Source organism: Epinephelus lanceolatus, chromosome 10 (assembly GCF_041903045.1).
Source record: "Epinephelus lanceolatus isolate andai-2023 chromosome 10, ASM4190304v1, whole genome shotgun sequence".
In the NCBI taxonomy this organism is placed as follows: Eukaryota; Metazoa; Chordata; class Actinopteri; order Perciformes; family Serranidae; genus Epinephelus; species Epinephelus lanceolatus.
The window spans coordinates 12,979,673-12,998,293 of NC_135743.1; the positions used below are offsets into that span (position 1 = coordinate 12,979,673).

At 44.1% G+C, this 18,621-nt stretch overlaps 1 protein-coding gene across 4 annotated transcripts in view; it reads right to left on the reverse strand.

Annotated features, from left to right (window-relative positions):
* The window catches only part of shc1 (SHC (Src homology 2 domain containing) transforming protein 1), a 33,061-nt gene that overhangs the window by 8,328 nt on the left and 6,112 nt on the right, over positions 1–18,621 (reverse strand). Inside the window, exons 2-8 of one of the 4 annotated variants that reach the window (XM_033640385.2) lie at positions 15,747–15,791; positions 7,121–7,285; positions 6,824–6,894; positions 4,448–4,511; positions 3,314–3,433; positions 1,215–1,268; positions 791–842 (exon numbers count right to left, since the gene is read on the reverse strand). In XM_033640385.2, the coding sequence (XP_033496276.1) occupies positions 791–842; positions 1,215–1,268; positions 3,314–3,433; positions 4,448–4,511; positions 6,824–6,894; positions 7,121–7,285; positions 15,747–15,758 (538 nt within the window). In that variant the 5' untranslated portion in view covers positions 15,759–15,791. Of the gene's footprint in view, positions 1–790; positions 843–1,214; positions 1,269–3,313; positions 3,434–4,447; positions 4,512–6,823; positions 6,895–7,120; positions 12,558–15,746; positions 15,792–18,621 lie in introns of those variants that run through there. The other 3 variants (XM_078171571.1, XM_033640386.2, XM_033640382.2) reach the window with 3 other exon arrangements.

Sequence of the window (18,621 nt, forward strand, 5' to 3'; positions counted from 1 at the left end):
CAGACTGGGCTTTTTCGGGAGGGTTGCTTAAAGTAAAAGGCCCTAAAACAGAGCGTTTCAGTGTTACAGCACAGAAAGTATGTGGACATTTTTTTGAACATTAAATCATGTTCCTGTAGAAACCTTAAATACAAGTACAATCCTGAGGGCAAAAAGGAGCAGGTCCGATTATAATTGCAGAATTACAAACAGAAAACATGAATAATATTTAAAGTGGTGTTACTTTTTGGTAGGAGCTTGTAATGTAATCCTAATCCCATTTTCACTATTTTTTTTTTCAGTTGCTCCTGCGAGCTCTGTGAGAGCAAAACTGAGAATCCTGTTTTTTCCCACCACTGCTTGGAAAATCAAGCCACATGTTCACATATTTATCACATAAGTGCGAACAAAGCATTATTCACCAAACAATTAAAAGCAGTGCTGTTACTTGCTATGCCTACTTAGTGGTAAATGTTCTGTTTCTTCCTTCGCTCTGCACAGTGGGCCTGTAATGTCTCAGCTCCAGTGGGTGGTGTGTCAAATTCAAAGGAGAGCACCAAAATGAATAGAGCCATGTCATTTATTTAATAGGATTCATTTATATTTCAATAAAAATGTCTTGCTCTTATTTATTTACAGTATTTGCTGTTTCACCACCCAGTGGGACTGAATGTAGGGAGAATCTGCAACACATGTACCACAGGATCAAAGTCAGAGTTCTGCGCAACATCACTTCAATATGATTTTTTAAAAGTGTGGACTTTGTCAGATTCTGCCTGAGTGAAAATGTCTCTTAGCTGTTTCTGCTCACCTCTCTGGTTGACTGGATCTTTGGCCACATATGCTACGTACTCAGCTGTATCCTGAGGGAGACAGGGTAAGACAGTTAGGGGAGGAGGGGGAAGTGGGGGGGAATTGATAGGAAGAAAAAGTGAAGGGCAGGTTTAGGATAGAAAGACTGAAAAGAACAAGGAGGAAGAGACAAAGCAAAAGCTGTAGTCTTTAAGTCACAACAGGAGTTAAAAACACACATTGAGCTGAAAGAGAAACGACAGGAAGTAACAAGATCGAGCTCAGACGAGAAGGACTGCAAACCCGGCGAGGCAGTAATGGAGTGAGTGGCATTCATAGGAACAGACAATGACAGAAGACAGGAAGGAAGAATATGCAGACTGAAGAAAGATGGAAAAAGGCCAGAGTGAGATCTGAGCTGAGAGAGAGGGGGAGTGACTCACTGGGTCTCCTCCAGAGGCGAAGGAGATGGACTGCATGTGATGATTGGCGATTATCTGTGGAGAAAAAGAAAGAGAGGGAGGAGAGGGAGACAGAAGGAGAGCACGTGGGTGACATGAAGTATGTGGGAAGTGAGATGAAAGCATGTGGATGGAGAGACAAATGTGGAATCATTACTGAGAAAAGTGCTTTTTCCCCTCCACTGAGCGGCATCAACTACAGCCGAGATAAAAACTAAGTGGGACAATGGATGGAACACCTTTTTAACAGTCTGCTACAACCGCCTGCGCTGGATCAATAACACCATCAACACTTGCTAATGCCCCGTGCACAATGTGTGGTCTATATCTGAGGCTTTATTTGTGAATGGATATATGCACGGGGCATGTCTCTCTGCTCTGCGTGTTAATGTGGGTGCACTGCGCCGCTGTGTACCATCTCCCCAAAGAAATAAACATCATTCAGCAGCTATTAACTCATAGGAGGAGGATCGCATCCTGCCCTGTGGCGATGCAGAAATGAAGACGATGGTTAGGAGTGATTTGCGCTGCATCCAGAATAAATGAGGCAAACAAAGTGGAGAGGCTCTAAATTTATCTGGGCATCCCCAAAAGGTCACAATGCACAGTGTGCTGATGATCAAATTATCAAAATAAAACCTTGTGTTCGGTGGTGGTTTATTGAAACATTTCCTTGGTGTCAAAGTCAATTTAAAGTGTTTTTTTTTTTTTTTTTTTTACATCATTTAGGTTCAACCTTCTGTGAAATTTCAGCCAACTAAAATCTGATTATGTCATTAATTAGAGCATGAAAGCAGTGGGGAATGATTTTCATGCATCTTTTAAAACAAACCCTCGACAATCAGGGTTCCTACAGCTTATGGCAAGATAGATTTAAGACTTTTTAAACTGTCACTCTGAATACAATTTGAAACCAAATCTTACCATGACCAAAACTGAATTTAAAATAAAAACAAAGGGGGGAAATGACAATAATTACTATGGGTTAGGGACATTCATTCATTTTCTTTAATTGCTTGTCCTGTTGGAGGTCATGGGGGTGCTGGAGCCTATCCCAGCTGACACTGAGCGTGAGGCAGGGTACACCTTGGACAGGTCACCAGACTATCACTGGGCTGACACATAGAGACCGACAACCATTCACACTCACATTCACACCTACAGCCAATTTAGAGTCACCAATTAACCTGCATGTCTTTGGACTGTGGGAGGAAGCCGGAGCACCTGGAGAAAACCCATGCTGACACGGGGAAAACATGCAAACTCCACACAGAATGGCTCCCCTACCCCAAGGTTCGTACCAGGAACCCTCTTGCTGTGTGGCAACAATGCACATCCCCATGCTGTCCAGGGCAACATGGGAATGTGCATGTTGCCCTAGCTAGCAATAGGCTAGCTAGCAGCCAGTGAATCCTTTGCTCTGAGCATCCTGACCTGAAACAAAATATGAGTGTAGCTGGTTCCTTTATCCTGATCTGCAAGATTTAATGTGAGAGGCACTCTCTAAATTACTTAAAAAAAAAGATGTTACCAATTATTTTTAATTTTATTGCGACTTATTAATAATATTAATAAAATCCTCAAATGTCTTAGCGTTTTTAAGACTTTTAAAAGAATGATTTACAATATTTAAGTACCAATTAAGGCCTTATTTCTTAGATAATGAATTCACTGTCTTTTAAGACTTTTTAAGGATCAATAACGACGCATTTTACAAACTTAAACTTGTCTTTGAAAGACAAATATAAAATGTTAAAAATGACAAAAAATGGGAATGCTACTTTTTTTACATTGGAATTGCCGTTCTAAAGTTGATCTTGAAAAAACATGTCTGCATAATCCTTAAATCCACATCAAATCCCTCAAGCAGAGAGATCCTCAGGTTTACTCTACTCCAGTAAACTGCACAGGCTAAGTGCACTCTGGATACCAAACATACCTCTGGCTACAACAGAGCTCTGACAATCAGATGCATCTCTGACTCACAGTCAAATCTCTGGCGGTCAGGGACAAATCTCTCAGAGTTTTTTTGAGGAAAAATAAACACAGGGGCTTCCAGAGTGAGCTGGTTTCAGTCTAACCTGTTTGCAGTCGGAGGCCAGCAGGTTGAGGCTGCTGGTCGAGATGGTGAGGCTGATTGTCATGCCGGCAAACTGCAGGTTACTCTTCCCCAGGATGGACGTCATACAGCGAGAGGAGGGCTGCGAGGGACGGGGATGCAGTCCATGAGTTACAAACAAACAAGGTGCACAAACAGAAAACAACAGGCCACGTTTTTTTTTTTTTTTTTTCACTTCAACAAGGCACGATAGTCCATTGAGTCCTCCCTGACTGTGCATGAGCCTGTGGGCGTATGTGTGGAAATGCCTGTGTGTGTGGGAGTGGAAGAACAGCTGCAATTGTGAAAGTGATCCTGTCTCCAAGGCCAACTGTGACCAATGGGGAGCAGACAGGACAGTTCACATACTGAAGGCTGGGCCAAGAGCATCAGGCAGGCCACGCCAGCACTATAGTGCCAGCCTGTTTATCCCAATCCTCCTCCTGTTCTCATGGCTTTCATCCATGTCTGCTTCAGAATATTTGGCATGTGCTGTGAGAAAAACAGCATCAGGGCAGGATGCACACGCTCAGCCACATTAACCTCAGTCCAGCCAAATCAGAGAGACTAGACTAGTTTAATCTATTCTAGTTTACATCCTATAGCTGTGCTTTGTCTGGTATGCCAGACATTACTTGGTCAAACCCTGCTACGGCAACAGGCTGCTGGATTTAGCCACCTGTTTTACGAACTGTTTGGGTGGATGTTTTTAGTTTTACAGAAATACTGTGTGCAGACACACGCAGTCTTTACACAGCAGACTGACGGCTGTGTCTGCTCATCTGTAGCGCTTCTCTGGCCCGACGCTGGCTCCACACAAGCTACTACTCCACCTCTCCAGCCTCCCTTGTGACAAGAGGGCGGGAAAAGGGAGACCAGAGAGTGATGGGTAATTACCTGCGAGTAGCCCGCTAACCACAGAAGTGTACAATCAGCCTAAATCAAGATCTGCACGTGTGTGTGGGAGAGTGTGTGACTGAATAGCCAACTGACCACAGACTGGACAATCAAGCTAAATCTAGCTCTTATCCAGAAAACCCTCCCCTCTGCTGCCCACTTAAGCCGTATAAATAAATAATGTCCTGTAAGGGTGTGTGCTCGTGTGCGTGCTGTGTACCTTTCTCCTGCGCTGGGCTCCTTTGGCTCCGGGCACGGCCTCGCACACCACAGAGATGGCCTCCCTGAAACATCGACAACATGCAAGCGGTGCAACAGCACGGCATTAACCCTTGCACCTTCCCGGACTCACAATTATATAGCAGCGGGTGATCGAATTTATCGTCCCTGAACTGTGCTCGTCTTTACCACGGAGACAAACATCACTACGGAAACCAGAAGGAAACCACCAGGATTCCAGGACGTTCTAATTTAGGGTCTGAGAGAGCTGCAGGCGTGTATACACACACATGCACACATGAGCAGATGCAGTCTGACACTAACTCAGAGAGAAACAAGCTAGCGAAAGAAAGAGAACAGAGAGCAGGCAGACAAAGAAATATGTGAGAGGTGAGCTGTGTTTCTCTATGTCTGGCCACACTTTTATTACCTCGCCCCCCCTGTGCAAAGGAGAAATTAAAGCAACACTATGCAAGAATCAGTATTTTTTAAATTTGACATCACTACATTCACTGTTGTAAATACAGGGTGGCAAGCTGTTTATACCATCCTGACAGAAGCCGTAGTGAGCTATCCCACAGCTAACAGGAAAACTACAGTCCGACAGCAGAGTGTACAACCCTGCCAATGTTGTCTGTGAAAGTTTGCAACGTAGGCGGTAACACTATTGGCATCATCTCTGTCTGGAAAAGTCTCATGAACAGCTGTGCACGAGCATTTGCTGACAAGTTGAAGGATGTGTACCCAGCAAATATGACATTAAAGAACCATGTCCACTCACAGAGTAGAGTAACGTTACAAGACTGCATAGTTTTATTTACTGTGACATCAGAAGACATTAAAGGAATAACAAAAAGAATGACATGAAGAATGACAGCTCCCGTTTTCATTTTCAGTCCATATACATAGTGTGCTAAGAGTTTAAATGTGACTTTTGGTGTCTGGAAAAACTACAAAACCCTGTGAGGCTAGGATGACGCCAATAGGGTTACAGCCTACATCAAATACGTTCATGCATAACATTGGCTGGGATGTACACCTTGCTGTCGGTAGGGCTGCCCCTTGAACGGAGGAGATTCAAATCGTCCGTCGGGGACCCCTCAGTCGACCGAAGTTGCTTCAAGTCCAGCAGTTGTATTTCTGGGGACGTTTTGGCCCCCAGATTCTGCTACTCTTGACTTTCACACTACTCTTTGGTACAGACAGCTGTGGACGTGATGCAGCGGCACAGAGGAGGAGAAACTTTCCACTGTAAGACTCCAAGATAACATTATCTTCCCTCTACTGTTTAGAAGTGGTGAATTAACAGCTCACAGATACTTAATACGACAGTCTCTGGCTTTTGTTTGATATCTAGTGTTGGCACAAAATGTTGTTGCACATTTCCGATCTGTCATTAGCGCTATTAGCATGTTTACTATATTACATGAATGCCGCTGTCACATTGAACGTCCCGCTGAGTTCATTCATAAGGAAAAGGAAAGGAAAAAAACAAAAATCATAACACCGAATTGTCAAATATTCGTAATTAACAGCCAAATCTGATTTGGCTGACATAATTCTTAGTCAGGTACAGCTCTAGCTGTTGTTCTAGTTGTCGTTTTCCCATGAGGTGTGAGACAGATCACTACCACTATTGTAACATGATATTGTTCCGGATTCAGCCATGCCACGAAGTCTCTGATATATAGCCAATTTTCATTGAATTTGCACTTCCCTGTGTCCTTCAGGGTACAGTGACAGCTAGCTAGCACACAGTGGATCATCTGTTCTGGGAGGAAATAAAATGAGTGTTGTTGGTTCCACTATGCTGATCTGCATGACGTTAACATGGGTAAATTATCTTGTAAAAATTACCAATTATTTTGAGATTTTATAATGTAACACCAGAAAAAACGATCCATAAACTCCCAAGCATTTTTAAGACTTTTGAAAGGTATCTTATTACCAATGGAGGCCTTATTTTTAGATTAATGTATTCAATTCCAAGACTTTTTAAGGATCAGTGGGAACCCTTTCTTTTCCACCTTTACTGAGACAGCTATACAACATGTACACAACAAATTCACCAGAGGCAGGGGGGCGAAAGGTTGTAATAAAAAAAGATAAAAAGAGCTAGCTTTTTCTTTTTCTTATAGCTAGCTGGAACTGTGTGCACCATAGTGCCCGAGATCCTACCCACTTGCCAAAGTTGCATAGTACAGGAACAGGCATTCAAGCCATGAAGTGGGAATGAAAGAGACACTATTCTTCCTGTTGCAAGTCAGTGTACCATCTCAATGATGTTAAAGCTGCTACTTTCAGAAAAAAGTTGCATACTGTTGCTTTAAATGGGAGAAATGGAAGCAAGCGGCTCATATTCAGTGTGTAATCTCACCTGGTGACCTGAGTTCTGGTGTTGAAGTCCAGCGCTCGCATTGACTGTAGCACCTCCACACAGCCCATGTACTGCTCAGGAAACAGGAAGGCAACACATTAGCATCAGACATTTCCTGCATCACAGTCCCTTTGGACAGATGGAGCACAACAGATGAAAGAAAGCCTTTCCTTGTGTCTGTGTCAGTTTCTAAAAATGTGAGAGCAGGGTGTATATGTGCAAAGAAACTGACTGGAAAGAGAGATGTGTAATTATGCATTTTAGCTGGGGGTTAGTGAGAGTGTGCCAGTCCCTTACCCGTACACTGTATGAAACACCGGTGGTGCTGACCACACTGTCGGAGTGCAGCCAGCCGCGGGTGGGCTTGTTGACAAAGGAGCCATGGCGCGTCCACTCATCTCCTCCCAGCTGCCCTCCTTCCACCCGTGCCCTCCTGGCCGCCACTCCCAGCCGGTTCATGTCCTGCAGAGGAGGTCGGGGAGGGGGAGAAGGAGCGGTTAAAGGGGGAATGGGGTGATGAAACGGAGGGGAGGAGCTAGAGCTGCTCCGGTCGTCCCCGGAGGACTCAACAGGCGCTTGAGGCTGCTGCGGCCTGCTTGAGGCCTTGAGTCCTGGGAGAAGGGTGGCAGAGACGCCCAGGCGAAGGGATCCCATCCTGGGGAAGAAGGAGCAGAGGGTGGTGGGGCTGTTCTCAGCCGGGCGGGGAGAAGAGGGGGGCAAGATGGGAGTGAGAGACGAGGAGGAGAGAGAAGAAGGTAAACCAGGGGAGGGAGTGAGCGGGGTGGCAGGACTGGAAGGAGGGAACGGTGATGGATTGGAGTTTGTTTCATCAGTTGAGCTCAGCGATTCACTCCGAAAGTGGGTGTACTTGGTTTTTGGGACAAGCTCCATAATGAATCTGCAGCGTCAGTTTTTATATCCGCACAAGTCCACACAGGCTCTAGTGATTCAATCAAAGTCTCTTTGTCTCAGTATTCAAAGTTTTTCTCTAAAAGGACACACAGCCATCTGTCTGTCTCCCTCAGCGTAAGAGCCGCATCCATCTGTCTGGTTGTCTGTCCTCCGCTCATCACCAGGCAGCCGAAACCAAACTGCTTTACAAACGGCTTTACCCACAATGAAAGCAGAATGAGGAGAGGCGCAGAGGAAAAGTGGGGTGTCCCAGTTAAGGTTGGAATGCAGATGAAAAAAGTTTGTTAGTAGTGCACCAGTGCGGATCATGTTGTCATCAGTTCACTTTTAAATCTGCATCAGTGTTAATTGTGTTCCCAGGGACTGATGATGACGACACGATCTTAGCTCTCCAGAAAGTGTTCATCTTGGTGTTTTTGCCATAATGTAAAACAATATCTGTGAGTATCTTCTCCCAACTTAATAGCCTCTCAGTGAGGGCCGGTTATCCAGCTGTCGGCAGCACCATGGAGAATCAACACAAGTGATTGTCTCTCAATGCCCCCCTCGCATATGCGTCCTACTGCACTGAGGGGTGCATTCTTGTATGTGATGTGTTTACATGCGTGTGAGGCAGTATAAACCTTCCCTGCCCACAATGCTTCTTAGATTATCTGTGTAAATGTGTGTTGGCGCGCGCACATGCATGCATGTGTGAAGCGGCTCCCCTTGGCAGCTCTATCCTGCTTGACACGGGCCCATAAAAATCCTATTAGCAGCCAACGAGGGGATCGCAAGGGGGGCTGCACGCACGAGCACGGCAGCAACACACACACACACACACACACACACACACAATGCACGGCTCCAATTGGTCGATACTACAGTGAGCACCTGCAGAGCTCAATGAAGCCCAGAACTGCTAAAGAAGAGAGAGGAGGCTTACTGACGTATGGCTAGTATCCAACGTAGCACGCTTCCTTTAACACCTACTTCTCAAGGGCATCGTACTCTCAAATCTTTCAGCGGATTCCTCTTTTACTCCCTCTCTCTCTTCCTCCAAATGGTTTCATGTCCTCTCTGAATGGCCCTCGCTCTCTCCCTCCCTTCTTCCTCCTCTTCTCTCCTCTTCCAGATCACTTCTGGCACAGCCTCGTTCCCTTTCTCTGCACTCTTTCCTCCCTTCTCTCTGTCTCCTCTCTTCTCTTGGAAGCCCTCTCTCTTCCTCCACACAATATAGTCTGCCAATCTCTGTCTCTCCAATGCCTCCGCCCTCTCCCGCGCCACCACTTCCTCTCTCCTCTTCCAGATGATCTCTCGCTCCCCCTCACCCCCTCCCTCGTCTGCTCTCCCGTTCTCCAGGCTGTCCTGTTTAACAGTCCCCTTGTCTAATATATTAATGGTGATCCCTGTCTTTCTGCCTCTCTAACTTTGATATTAGGGATGGCTAGAGGCTAGGCATGGTCACCTATTTAGACACCAGTTGAAAAACAGAAAGAAAAAAAAGTTAAGACTGGGCCGGCAGAGTCGGGGCCCGTTCCTGACTGAAGTTCCTGATATGGCTAAAACAAGCGAGGCTGCCTTGGTTCAAGTGTGTTCTGGCCACCTCGGTTAGGATGTTTTTTTCTGGAGCACCATTAGATAGTGGTAGGTTAAGTCTGAGATGTTGTCTACGTCTGGTACAGTGACACACACTGCAGTAGCACGGTGGTGATGTAACACCAGAGAATGTAGGTCATTGGCTGATGACGACTACCGGTGGGCTTGTTGTGATGGTAATGAGACCTGATTTGTCCGGTTTGAACTCCCAGCCCAGGGTTCCCTGAATGGTGCTGGAGGCTCATCAGAGTTGAACGTGAACTCGCTCACCCAGCTGGAAATGCTCAATTAAAACTGCACTCTGTTGTTAAGCTGATCTCTCTGTGCGCCTCTCTTCTCACCCTGTTACTTTATTTTTGCCAGGTTCAAATAACAAAGCCCAGATTATAGTCAGTTACCTGAGAGAAGAGCGTTGACACAGCCCCATATGATATGAACAAGCCAAGGGTTACACTCTGGAACCACTTCCTTCCTTATCTAAGGCAGGGCTTGTCAAGCAGCAGGTTAGCTCTCAGTTCGATTACAAACTACTGTACAGACGCCACGCAGCATCTCACATTCTGCATAGTCCAACCTAGAAGGCAAACAACAGTCTGTTTACGGTAACAGTCTCTCGCAGAGTCCCACAAACAAAACAGTCGGCAGCAGTTTGACCTCAGGAGGAGGCAAGGCTACACCTACGGTCCTGCAGCAAGCTGGCTGGCCTACACCTCAGTGCTGTTCAGGCACTAGTCATATTTACAATCTCTTGACCTTTACTCCCTCGAAGGAGAGCAAGGTTTAAACACTCCTTGCTCAGACCACTTACACAATGCTGTAAATTTGGCACCGATGTCTCAGTGATTCCAAGTGGGAAGGTTGATTTTTCCACACACTAACATTTCAAGACTTAACTGAGTCTGAAATACAGCGGACCAGCTTGTAGTGGGCGCTGGACGCATGGCAAAGGAACAGTCGCCTACACCAGTCTAGCACCACAGGGGGATTGTCTAGCAATTCTAGCTAGTCATCCATCTGGTCTTGGCCAAAAAGCACCATGGAGGATCCAGTCACACTCTCACACTGCCAGACAGGCTGGGATGATCTCCAGAAAGCTGTAAAGAAGTATGGCTGGAAAAGTCACAAAAGACACGCGGTATTTGGACAATCAAGAGCATGCAGAACAAACACAACAGTCAGCCACACCCCTAGTAAAAACCAGAAATTAGCCTAAAGAGGGAATTAGCACTTTAAAAAAAGGCAAAAGATCCAACAGAAATGGACAATAGAGGGGGAAAATCCAGGTGTGTTCCCATACACTGAGACACTGGTCTAAAAGCAGAGTTAACCCTTGCCTTGCCCGAGGATGTTTTAGTGCACAGAACACAGTGTAGGTCAGGTCAGGTGACTGCAGAGGAAATGACCCTCTACATGAGGAGAAATCCTGAGTCACCTACACAGACGGAAAAAGGAACAGACTGTCACAAACACAGCACACCTAATGATCGGTGATTAGTGGCCCCGGGGCCAAGCAGCTGCACAGAGTGATATGTACAAGTGAAACCAGTCTGATAATCTAATTTATCCAGCCATTCCTGATAATGGCACATCAGCTTGACTGATGAAGATGGTAGTTGCCGTTGACAAAAGGTGAGATCAGGACAAGCCGAGCTGGGCTGAATCGCAGACTACTACACAGAATGGGGAGGGGGAGACAGGTGACCTGAAACAACCCTGATTCTCGGAGTCTCCCCGAGCTCCGCATAGACAAAGACTGTCTAGTAAAGAAAGAGAACAATCCCGTCTGAGGATGAAAGTCTTAAAAACTGCACACAACCTTGGACTTATCAATTCCACTGCCTCTTATCTACTAAATATATACAATTACCTAATGGAAAAGCACCAGTTTTAAAAGATAAGACAAGAAAAAGGAACTTTACATCTTGTTCAGTCTGCAGCTGCTGCCCGTTGCTATGGCAACAGACATTAAAAGAGATGCCTGCGGAGGATATATACTGAGAAGTCCCGACAACCGCAGAAATCTTCAGACAAAGAGATAACTGCTTTGTCAAATCACAAGACAGCAATTAGTTGCTGCATCAAAGGCTCCACTTTAGAGCTTTTTCTTTTTTTTTAGCCAACAGGAGGAAAAAACTAAAGCATCCTAGAAAGATCAATAGGTTTCAGGAAATGATCAAAGTTTGACCGGCATCACGCCAGCCATAAAACCCAATCAATGTTGACATCCCATGTCGGCTGCATGCACTGACTCCAACTAGGGCATGTGAAACTGTATGATATTATTTCTAAAGGACAACAATCACGTTCCTAATAACAGTATAAACAACAACAACTACACTGAGCATTCACTTCTAAAGGACAACATTGATGTTTAGAAAAGTTGCATAAAAACAACCTGAATATTCTGTGCAGCAGCTAACAAATGATTGTATAACATCCTGCAGGGTATGCTCTTAGAGAATAGAAAATCAGAAGTCACAAAGAGAGTCTATCTTTACAAAAAACAAACAAAAAAAAAGTCACTGAAATTGTTCTGTATAAAGTGAGTCTGATCAATTTCCCTAAGAGTTCTTTCTTTGTTTTCATGAATGGCAAAGCATTAATAGTTCCTCTCTTTTGTTTTTTGGTTTTAAAAAGCATACAGTTGATAATCCACTGTGAATCATCTAAAGCTGGGCTCCATATTCACATGAGAACCACATTAATGTTTAAACAGCCTCTGACTGTCCGGTCATCCGTCCTCTCCTTCCTCTTTCTGGCTCTCCGTCCGTCCACTCCCTGAAAAACGTGCTTCTCCTCTGATCCGCTCTTCCGCTCGATTAATTCACAAAGTCACTGCCGGCAGCTTCTCTCCATCTATCCTCTCCTCCGTTTGGCTGCCTCCTCTTCTCTTTACTTCTCCTCCTCCTCCTCTCTCTCTCTCTCTTTCTCTCTCAGCAGATGGTGAAATGGCAGTGCTGCCAGGATGGACAATGGCACTCCTTCATTGTGCGCCTCTTCTCCCCTCACGTCTGTCTCTCATTCCCACTTTCCTTTCACCTCTGTCTGTTAGAGGGACGGGCACGCTGTCTGTCCTCCCCTCCTCCCAGTCTGGGTGGGTGAAGCTGCCTCCCATTCTCTCTCTTACCGTCTCTTTCTCTCTATCTCACACACACACACGCACACACACACTCACTCATGGCTGCTGCCTCTGCCCTCCCCACCTCCCTTTCTCCCATCCTACCTCCTTCCTGTTTCCTCCCCTTCCCCCCACCTCTCTGCAGCCTCACTCATTTAGCAGTGTACATGTGTATGCACAGCAAGATGCTGCGCTCCTGCACATTAATGCACACACTCCAAAGGGAGATGGAGATGTGGGAGAAGGGAGGGGGGGAGGAGAAAGTGGGGGAGAAATGTATGTTTGTATGTGCATGTGTTTGGGGGGGGGAGGTTGTCCATGTTGGCTATTCAAGTCTCCTCCCTTATTCATGTTTGGTAACCTGAGAAACAGAGTGAAAGAGGGAGAGAAAGAGCGACAGGGAGGATGGAGAGGGTTCACCCTCTCTCTACAGACTGTGCAGAGTGTGACACGAGGTCACTCTGTATAACCTTGATGAAAGTGGACAAATTAAAATTAAAATAATATTAAAAAGATTTTCATTCACATGGTAAACATCCCCTACGTTACTATACGACTAGAGCTCTCTAGGGGGAAAGAGGACAAGTTATTACCAGACAAGCACAATAACAACCGAGTAGAGGCAAACGGAAAGCAGAGATCCCACAGATAGGTCCCGAAATTCAAGCGTATCTGATGAGAAGGCAGTGTTGCGGAAAGCAGAAGGAACCACCCAAAGAGTGACACGGGGACACGGCAGAGTGGATATAGCAAGGAGTCCTCAAATGACACCCCAATATACAGTTCCCTGCAGTACTACGTTTGACCACTACACTGGCAGACAACTGCAGAGAGCTGGGGTGTCATTTGAGGTAAAACCCATCACCCTACACCACACAGTGATGGGTATCATAGTGATTGTTGAGGACAACCACCCCTCCACCCTGTAGCCTGCACCATGCTTATAACTAGTGAAACACATGACACACTGTGGCTCAGGGATGACAAAAATATATATTTTTTTCTTTAAGAATTGTATTTTTGTTGGTGAACCATTTATGAGCTATCCTGAGTTTATGTTAAAAATGCTCACTCAGTTGACAGTTTATTAGCTACACCCAACTCAGACTAATGCAGTCTGCAACAATCCTGCAAACTGCAGCTGCTGAACAGACCATTAGGCTCAATCAACACTTCTTTAAAACAGTCCTAACAAACACTGAACACTACAACCTTAATGAAGGTAGGATTTAATGCAGGACTCTTGTATTGGACTGCATTCGTTTTAACTAGGTGTACTTAAAGGAGCAGTGTGTAAGATTTAGGGGCATTAAATGGCATCTTACAGTGAGGGCTGCAGATTGCAACCAGCTAAAACTTCTCCCGTCCGGGTAGAATTCTTTCAGTGTTCTTTGTTCAGGAGATTTTTATTGGGAGCCAAATTATCCGCAGAGGTCTCTCCCTCTCAAAAACAAACAGACCAGGTGATTTAAACCAGTAAAAATATGTACTAAAGCTGTTCCACGCTACAAATCAGTGTTTCTTCAACGCTGTTTGGCATGTCAGAGACATATCACAAGCCTAGCGCCTGCTATTGTGTGCTCACCTTTTTTCTCTGATAACTTAAGAACGAGATGTTCAGGAGGTTTTTACTAGGAGCCTAATTATCCGCAGAGGTCTCTATCTCTCAAAAACAAACAGACCAGGTGATTTAAACCAGTAAAAATACGTACTAAAGCTGTTTCACGCTACAAATCAGTGTTTCTTCAACGCTGTTTGGCATGTCAGAGACATACCACAAGCCTAGCACTTGCTAATCTATGCTCACCTTGTTTCTCTGATAACTTAAGAACGAGATGTTCAGGAGATTTTTACCGGGAGCCAAATAATCCGCAGAAGTCTCTATCGCTCAAAAACAAACAGACCAGGTGATTTAAACCAGTAAAAGAGCGTAATAAAGCTGTTTCACACTAGAATTCAGTGTTTCTTCAGTGCTGTTTGGTATGTCGGAGACGTACGACTAGCCTAGCACCTGCTACTGTGTGCTCACCTTTTTTCTCTGATAACTTCAGTTCGAGACGTTCAGGAGATTTTTACCGGGAGCCGAATTATCCGCAGAGGTCTCTACCTCTCAAAAACAAACGGACCAGGTGATTTAAACCAGTAAAAACACTGCATAAAGCAGTTTCAGGTTGAAAAACATCAGTGTTTTCACAACACTGCTTGTTGTGGAGGGGCTGCTAGCCCAAAATCTAAGGGCCTTCTCTACAGCCAGTGTTTGGTTTGTCCACTCTGGGCCACTGTAGAAACATGGTGGACTCAGTGGACGAGGACCTGCTCCTATGTAGATATAAACAGCTCATTCTAAGGTAACAAAAACACAAATCTTTTTATTTTATTAACTGAACATACTTATTGTCTAATATTCCATTTATGCCAATATATACCCCAAAATCCTATACACTGGACCTTTAATAAACTGGCAACTGAGTGTTGTTAAGAATAACTCACTCAACCTGCAATAAATTTAAATAAGCAGGGCTGCACAATTACTCATGCATGATTACACTCTGTGACTAGTTTCCAGTTTCACACGATTGTAAATACTGGCATCCTCGCTATATTTAAATATTCATTTTAGACTGCTGCTGCAGGGGGAAAACTTTTCAATAAGATGCCAAATGTGTTGTAGAATCAGTTTGCTTTCTCAAATCATCTGCAGGGGATCATACTGTATACTTACACTTTATACTATAGCGTGCTTTGTTCAGAATCCGTTGAATAATGGTCCTGTTTTCTGCCGCTGCTGAGAAACTCATCTAAATGGGTCACACAAAGCTCCACTTTCTCATTTCAAAGTCTTAAACTTCGCTATGTAATAGAGCTGAATTATAATAAATTGAGAATAGAAATGTAGGGAACATCTCGAGGAGACTTTGTTCCATGATATATTAGAAATGAGTCAGACTATATTCTGTGAATTATGACACCCCTACTAAAAACTACAGTCACTATATCTAGAAAACTGATTTAGAGCATTTTTGGGTATAATCCTGCAGCCCTAAATTTATAATTCATTAACTATAAGACCAATATTTAACACGACTGAAGATAAATTGACCAAATGATTACTTCCAGGAGGGTTTACTTAGTTTTATCTTACCATTAAACCTCTAATAAATCTTGAAATACTATTATTACCACTGATTTACATATTTGACATTAGAGTTTTGACCTTTCAATTCGCCATTATGTTGTCGTGAGTAGAATCAGCCCCTTTGCCACTGTGTCACATTGTGTTTTTTATTAGCTGGTTGTATCATTTGAATGTCTTACCATATATTCCATCGGCCAACACAGGCTGCCTGTGAGTCTGTAACCCTAAAAACACCAAACTGCACATCAGCATACTGTACACACACACGCACGCACGCACGCACGCACGCACGCACGCACGCACGCACGCACGCAGACACACACATAACTCAAGGAGCCAATCACAGCATGCTCCAATGCCGCCCTTGCAGCTACTTGACTCCCAGCATGCTTTGCTCCCAGGATCAGCTGTGGAGAGGGTCATGGGACCTCCTTGATATAAACGGCCCAATTGGTTAAGCACACAGAGACACAACATTGACTTGAGACGGGGCGAGATTGAGTGGGAGAGAAAAGTAAAAGACAGCGAGAGGATGAAAGAGCGCGAGTGAGAGGAGAGAGGCAATAATCCAGCGTGCATGTTGAAACACACTCTGTGGAATGAATGGAATTAACTGAAAGGACCGCATGTGTAGGATGTTTGTGTCTCGGCTTGTCGGCGAGTGTGCGTTTTGTTTCTATGCATGAAGAAGAGGCAACAACCGAGGAAGCTGCAGATAGTCAGTGTATATTAGATGAAACAGTCAGAGACGGACCGAGACAGAGCTCTGGATCTAATGCACACGCTGCAGGGCCATATCTGCTGTCTGCTCTTATACTGTCTGTGCGTGTGTGTGCGTGTGCATGTGCGTGTGTGTGTGTGTGTGTGTAATCTGATTTGACCCGCCTCACTCACCCCCTTGCATACACTAGGCCAAAAAAAATGAGCGTAGATGAGTAAACGGGCCTAGTCAGTGACCTTTTCCCTACTGGAGTACTGCCAGCCGGAGACGCTGTCTAACATCAGTTCACATTACGGAGACGAGAAAGACAATGATGAAGACGATGAGCGCAATGGGAGCAGCGGGAGGGGAGTGGTTTGTAACTGACAAGTGAGAGCCTCTCTGATTGGAAAAGACGTGCAAACACGCACGTGCGTACGGACAGCAAAATGGCAATCAAGTTTTCAAAAATTAGGGGTGAGGGTGAACATTAGATTAGACAGGCATTCAGCGGGAGGCCTTTCTGCTGGTTTCATAGCTCACCACGCACACAGCAAACATGTGAGACGACTATTTTGGGTCAGGCCAACCCCCCCCCTCCACCACCCCCCCTCTAACCACACTCCCACATCTCTATCTCCTTCCATCATTCCCTTCCTGCTGCCACTCTCTGCCTCCCTACACTTACAACTTCCCCCTTTGCTACAACGGTTTATTTGTCATTAACAGTGGTGTTTCTTCATTTGAGTTGCCAGTAACACTTTAACACTCTCTGACTACCAGCATTGAGTAATGAAACCGTCGAATGCTTCAGGTCTTGTTTAGATATTTTCCAATCATATTTCATGATTCAAGTCAGAATTTTGCCAGTTTTTTACTATTTTATTTCAGTAAAGTTTCCCTGTCTTTATGGCTCTTTGTGCTCAAACACTACAGCTGCTGTTTAAGTGGTTTGGCTTGTTTGGTGAAGAAAATAACAGGGTTACAGTTCATCTAAAGTGTTTGCAATCCTCAAAATAAGGCATCTAAAATAAGTATTGTTTTGTGTGGATATCAAAACTTGGGTGCATTGACAATCATTCATTTGGCAATCAATCCAAGGCACAGCAGATCAAGGAGAAGCCTTCAAGAATGAGCACCTCAACACAAAAACTGCAGCTCGATTAATTAATTGACAGAAAATGAACTAGCAATCTGTTTGCTGGTTTCTTGCTTCTTAAGTGTGAGAATGTGATGGTTTTCTGTATCATACATGATAATAAGTCTGTTTTTTCCACCATTTTAGTTCATTTTTAGTAACTCATACTTATCATACTCCTATTGTTACTCTATTACGCACTGGTTTTTGCTTATGTGCTTTGAAAACACTTCTATCTATATTTTTAGATATTCAATACTCTATTGTTTTAAAACTGGGCCAAGTGAGTGACCCTGACCACAGGAACCCACTGGTTGTCTTGTTGGTACTGGTTGTGAATAACTGTGGTTACTGTGCTTAGAGTAACTCTAATTTGAAGCATTCTCTGGCACAAGAATTTCCTTCAGGATAAATCAAGTTCTATTGAACTAAACTAAACTAAATAAACTGAATAGATTTGGATTTTTTAGACTGTTGATCAGATAAAACGAACCATTTGAAGATATTACACAGGGCTTGATTCACTGTTCTGAAATTTTTCTGCCAAAACAAATAATTGACAAATCAATTGATTATGAAGATAATCTTTAATTACTACCCTACTCAACACTCCACGTCCCACCTGATGTGCTGTATTGTACTAAAAAATGTCTTCTTTCACATTAACTATTAACCAGGCTTCCTTTTGCTGTGTTGAGGTGAACATTAACACAGCTCAAGGTTTGATCCTGCTAAAAGAAAACTACATGGAAGCTGTTTCATTAAAGTATATAACAGGAAAGCTGCACATTTTGGTACAAGACATAGGCTATTTAAGGTCAACACACCTCCCTAGTCTGCAAACACACTCACAATTGTTCAAAAGTAGATTCATTTGTTTTTCCATCACACATGCTGAATACCATTTAGATCATGTTTTCCGTCAGGGCTCAACACTAACTTTTAAAGGCTTCAGCTCTTGGTTGCTGAAATTGAAAATATGGTTGCCATTTTTAGCCCGTTATTAAGATATTATGCAATTATACATGAGGCTAATAATAAAAATGTGATAGAAGAGATTGTTTAAAAGCTTTATCAGAGTAACTGAACATAATTCTTTGTAGTTTGTGTTTTAGCTGCTACTTTAAAGAATTCAAATCTTAAGTGCAACTTTATTTGCGTCGCCATTTTCTCAATAACAGATGCCTGTGTGCACGCATATAGACACAGTAATGCA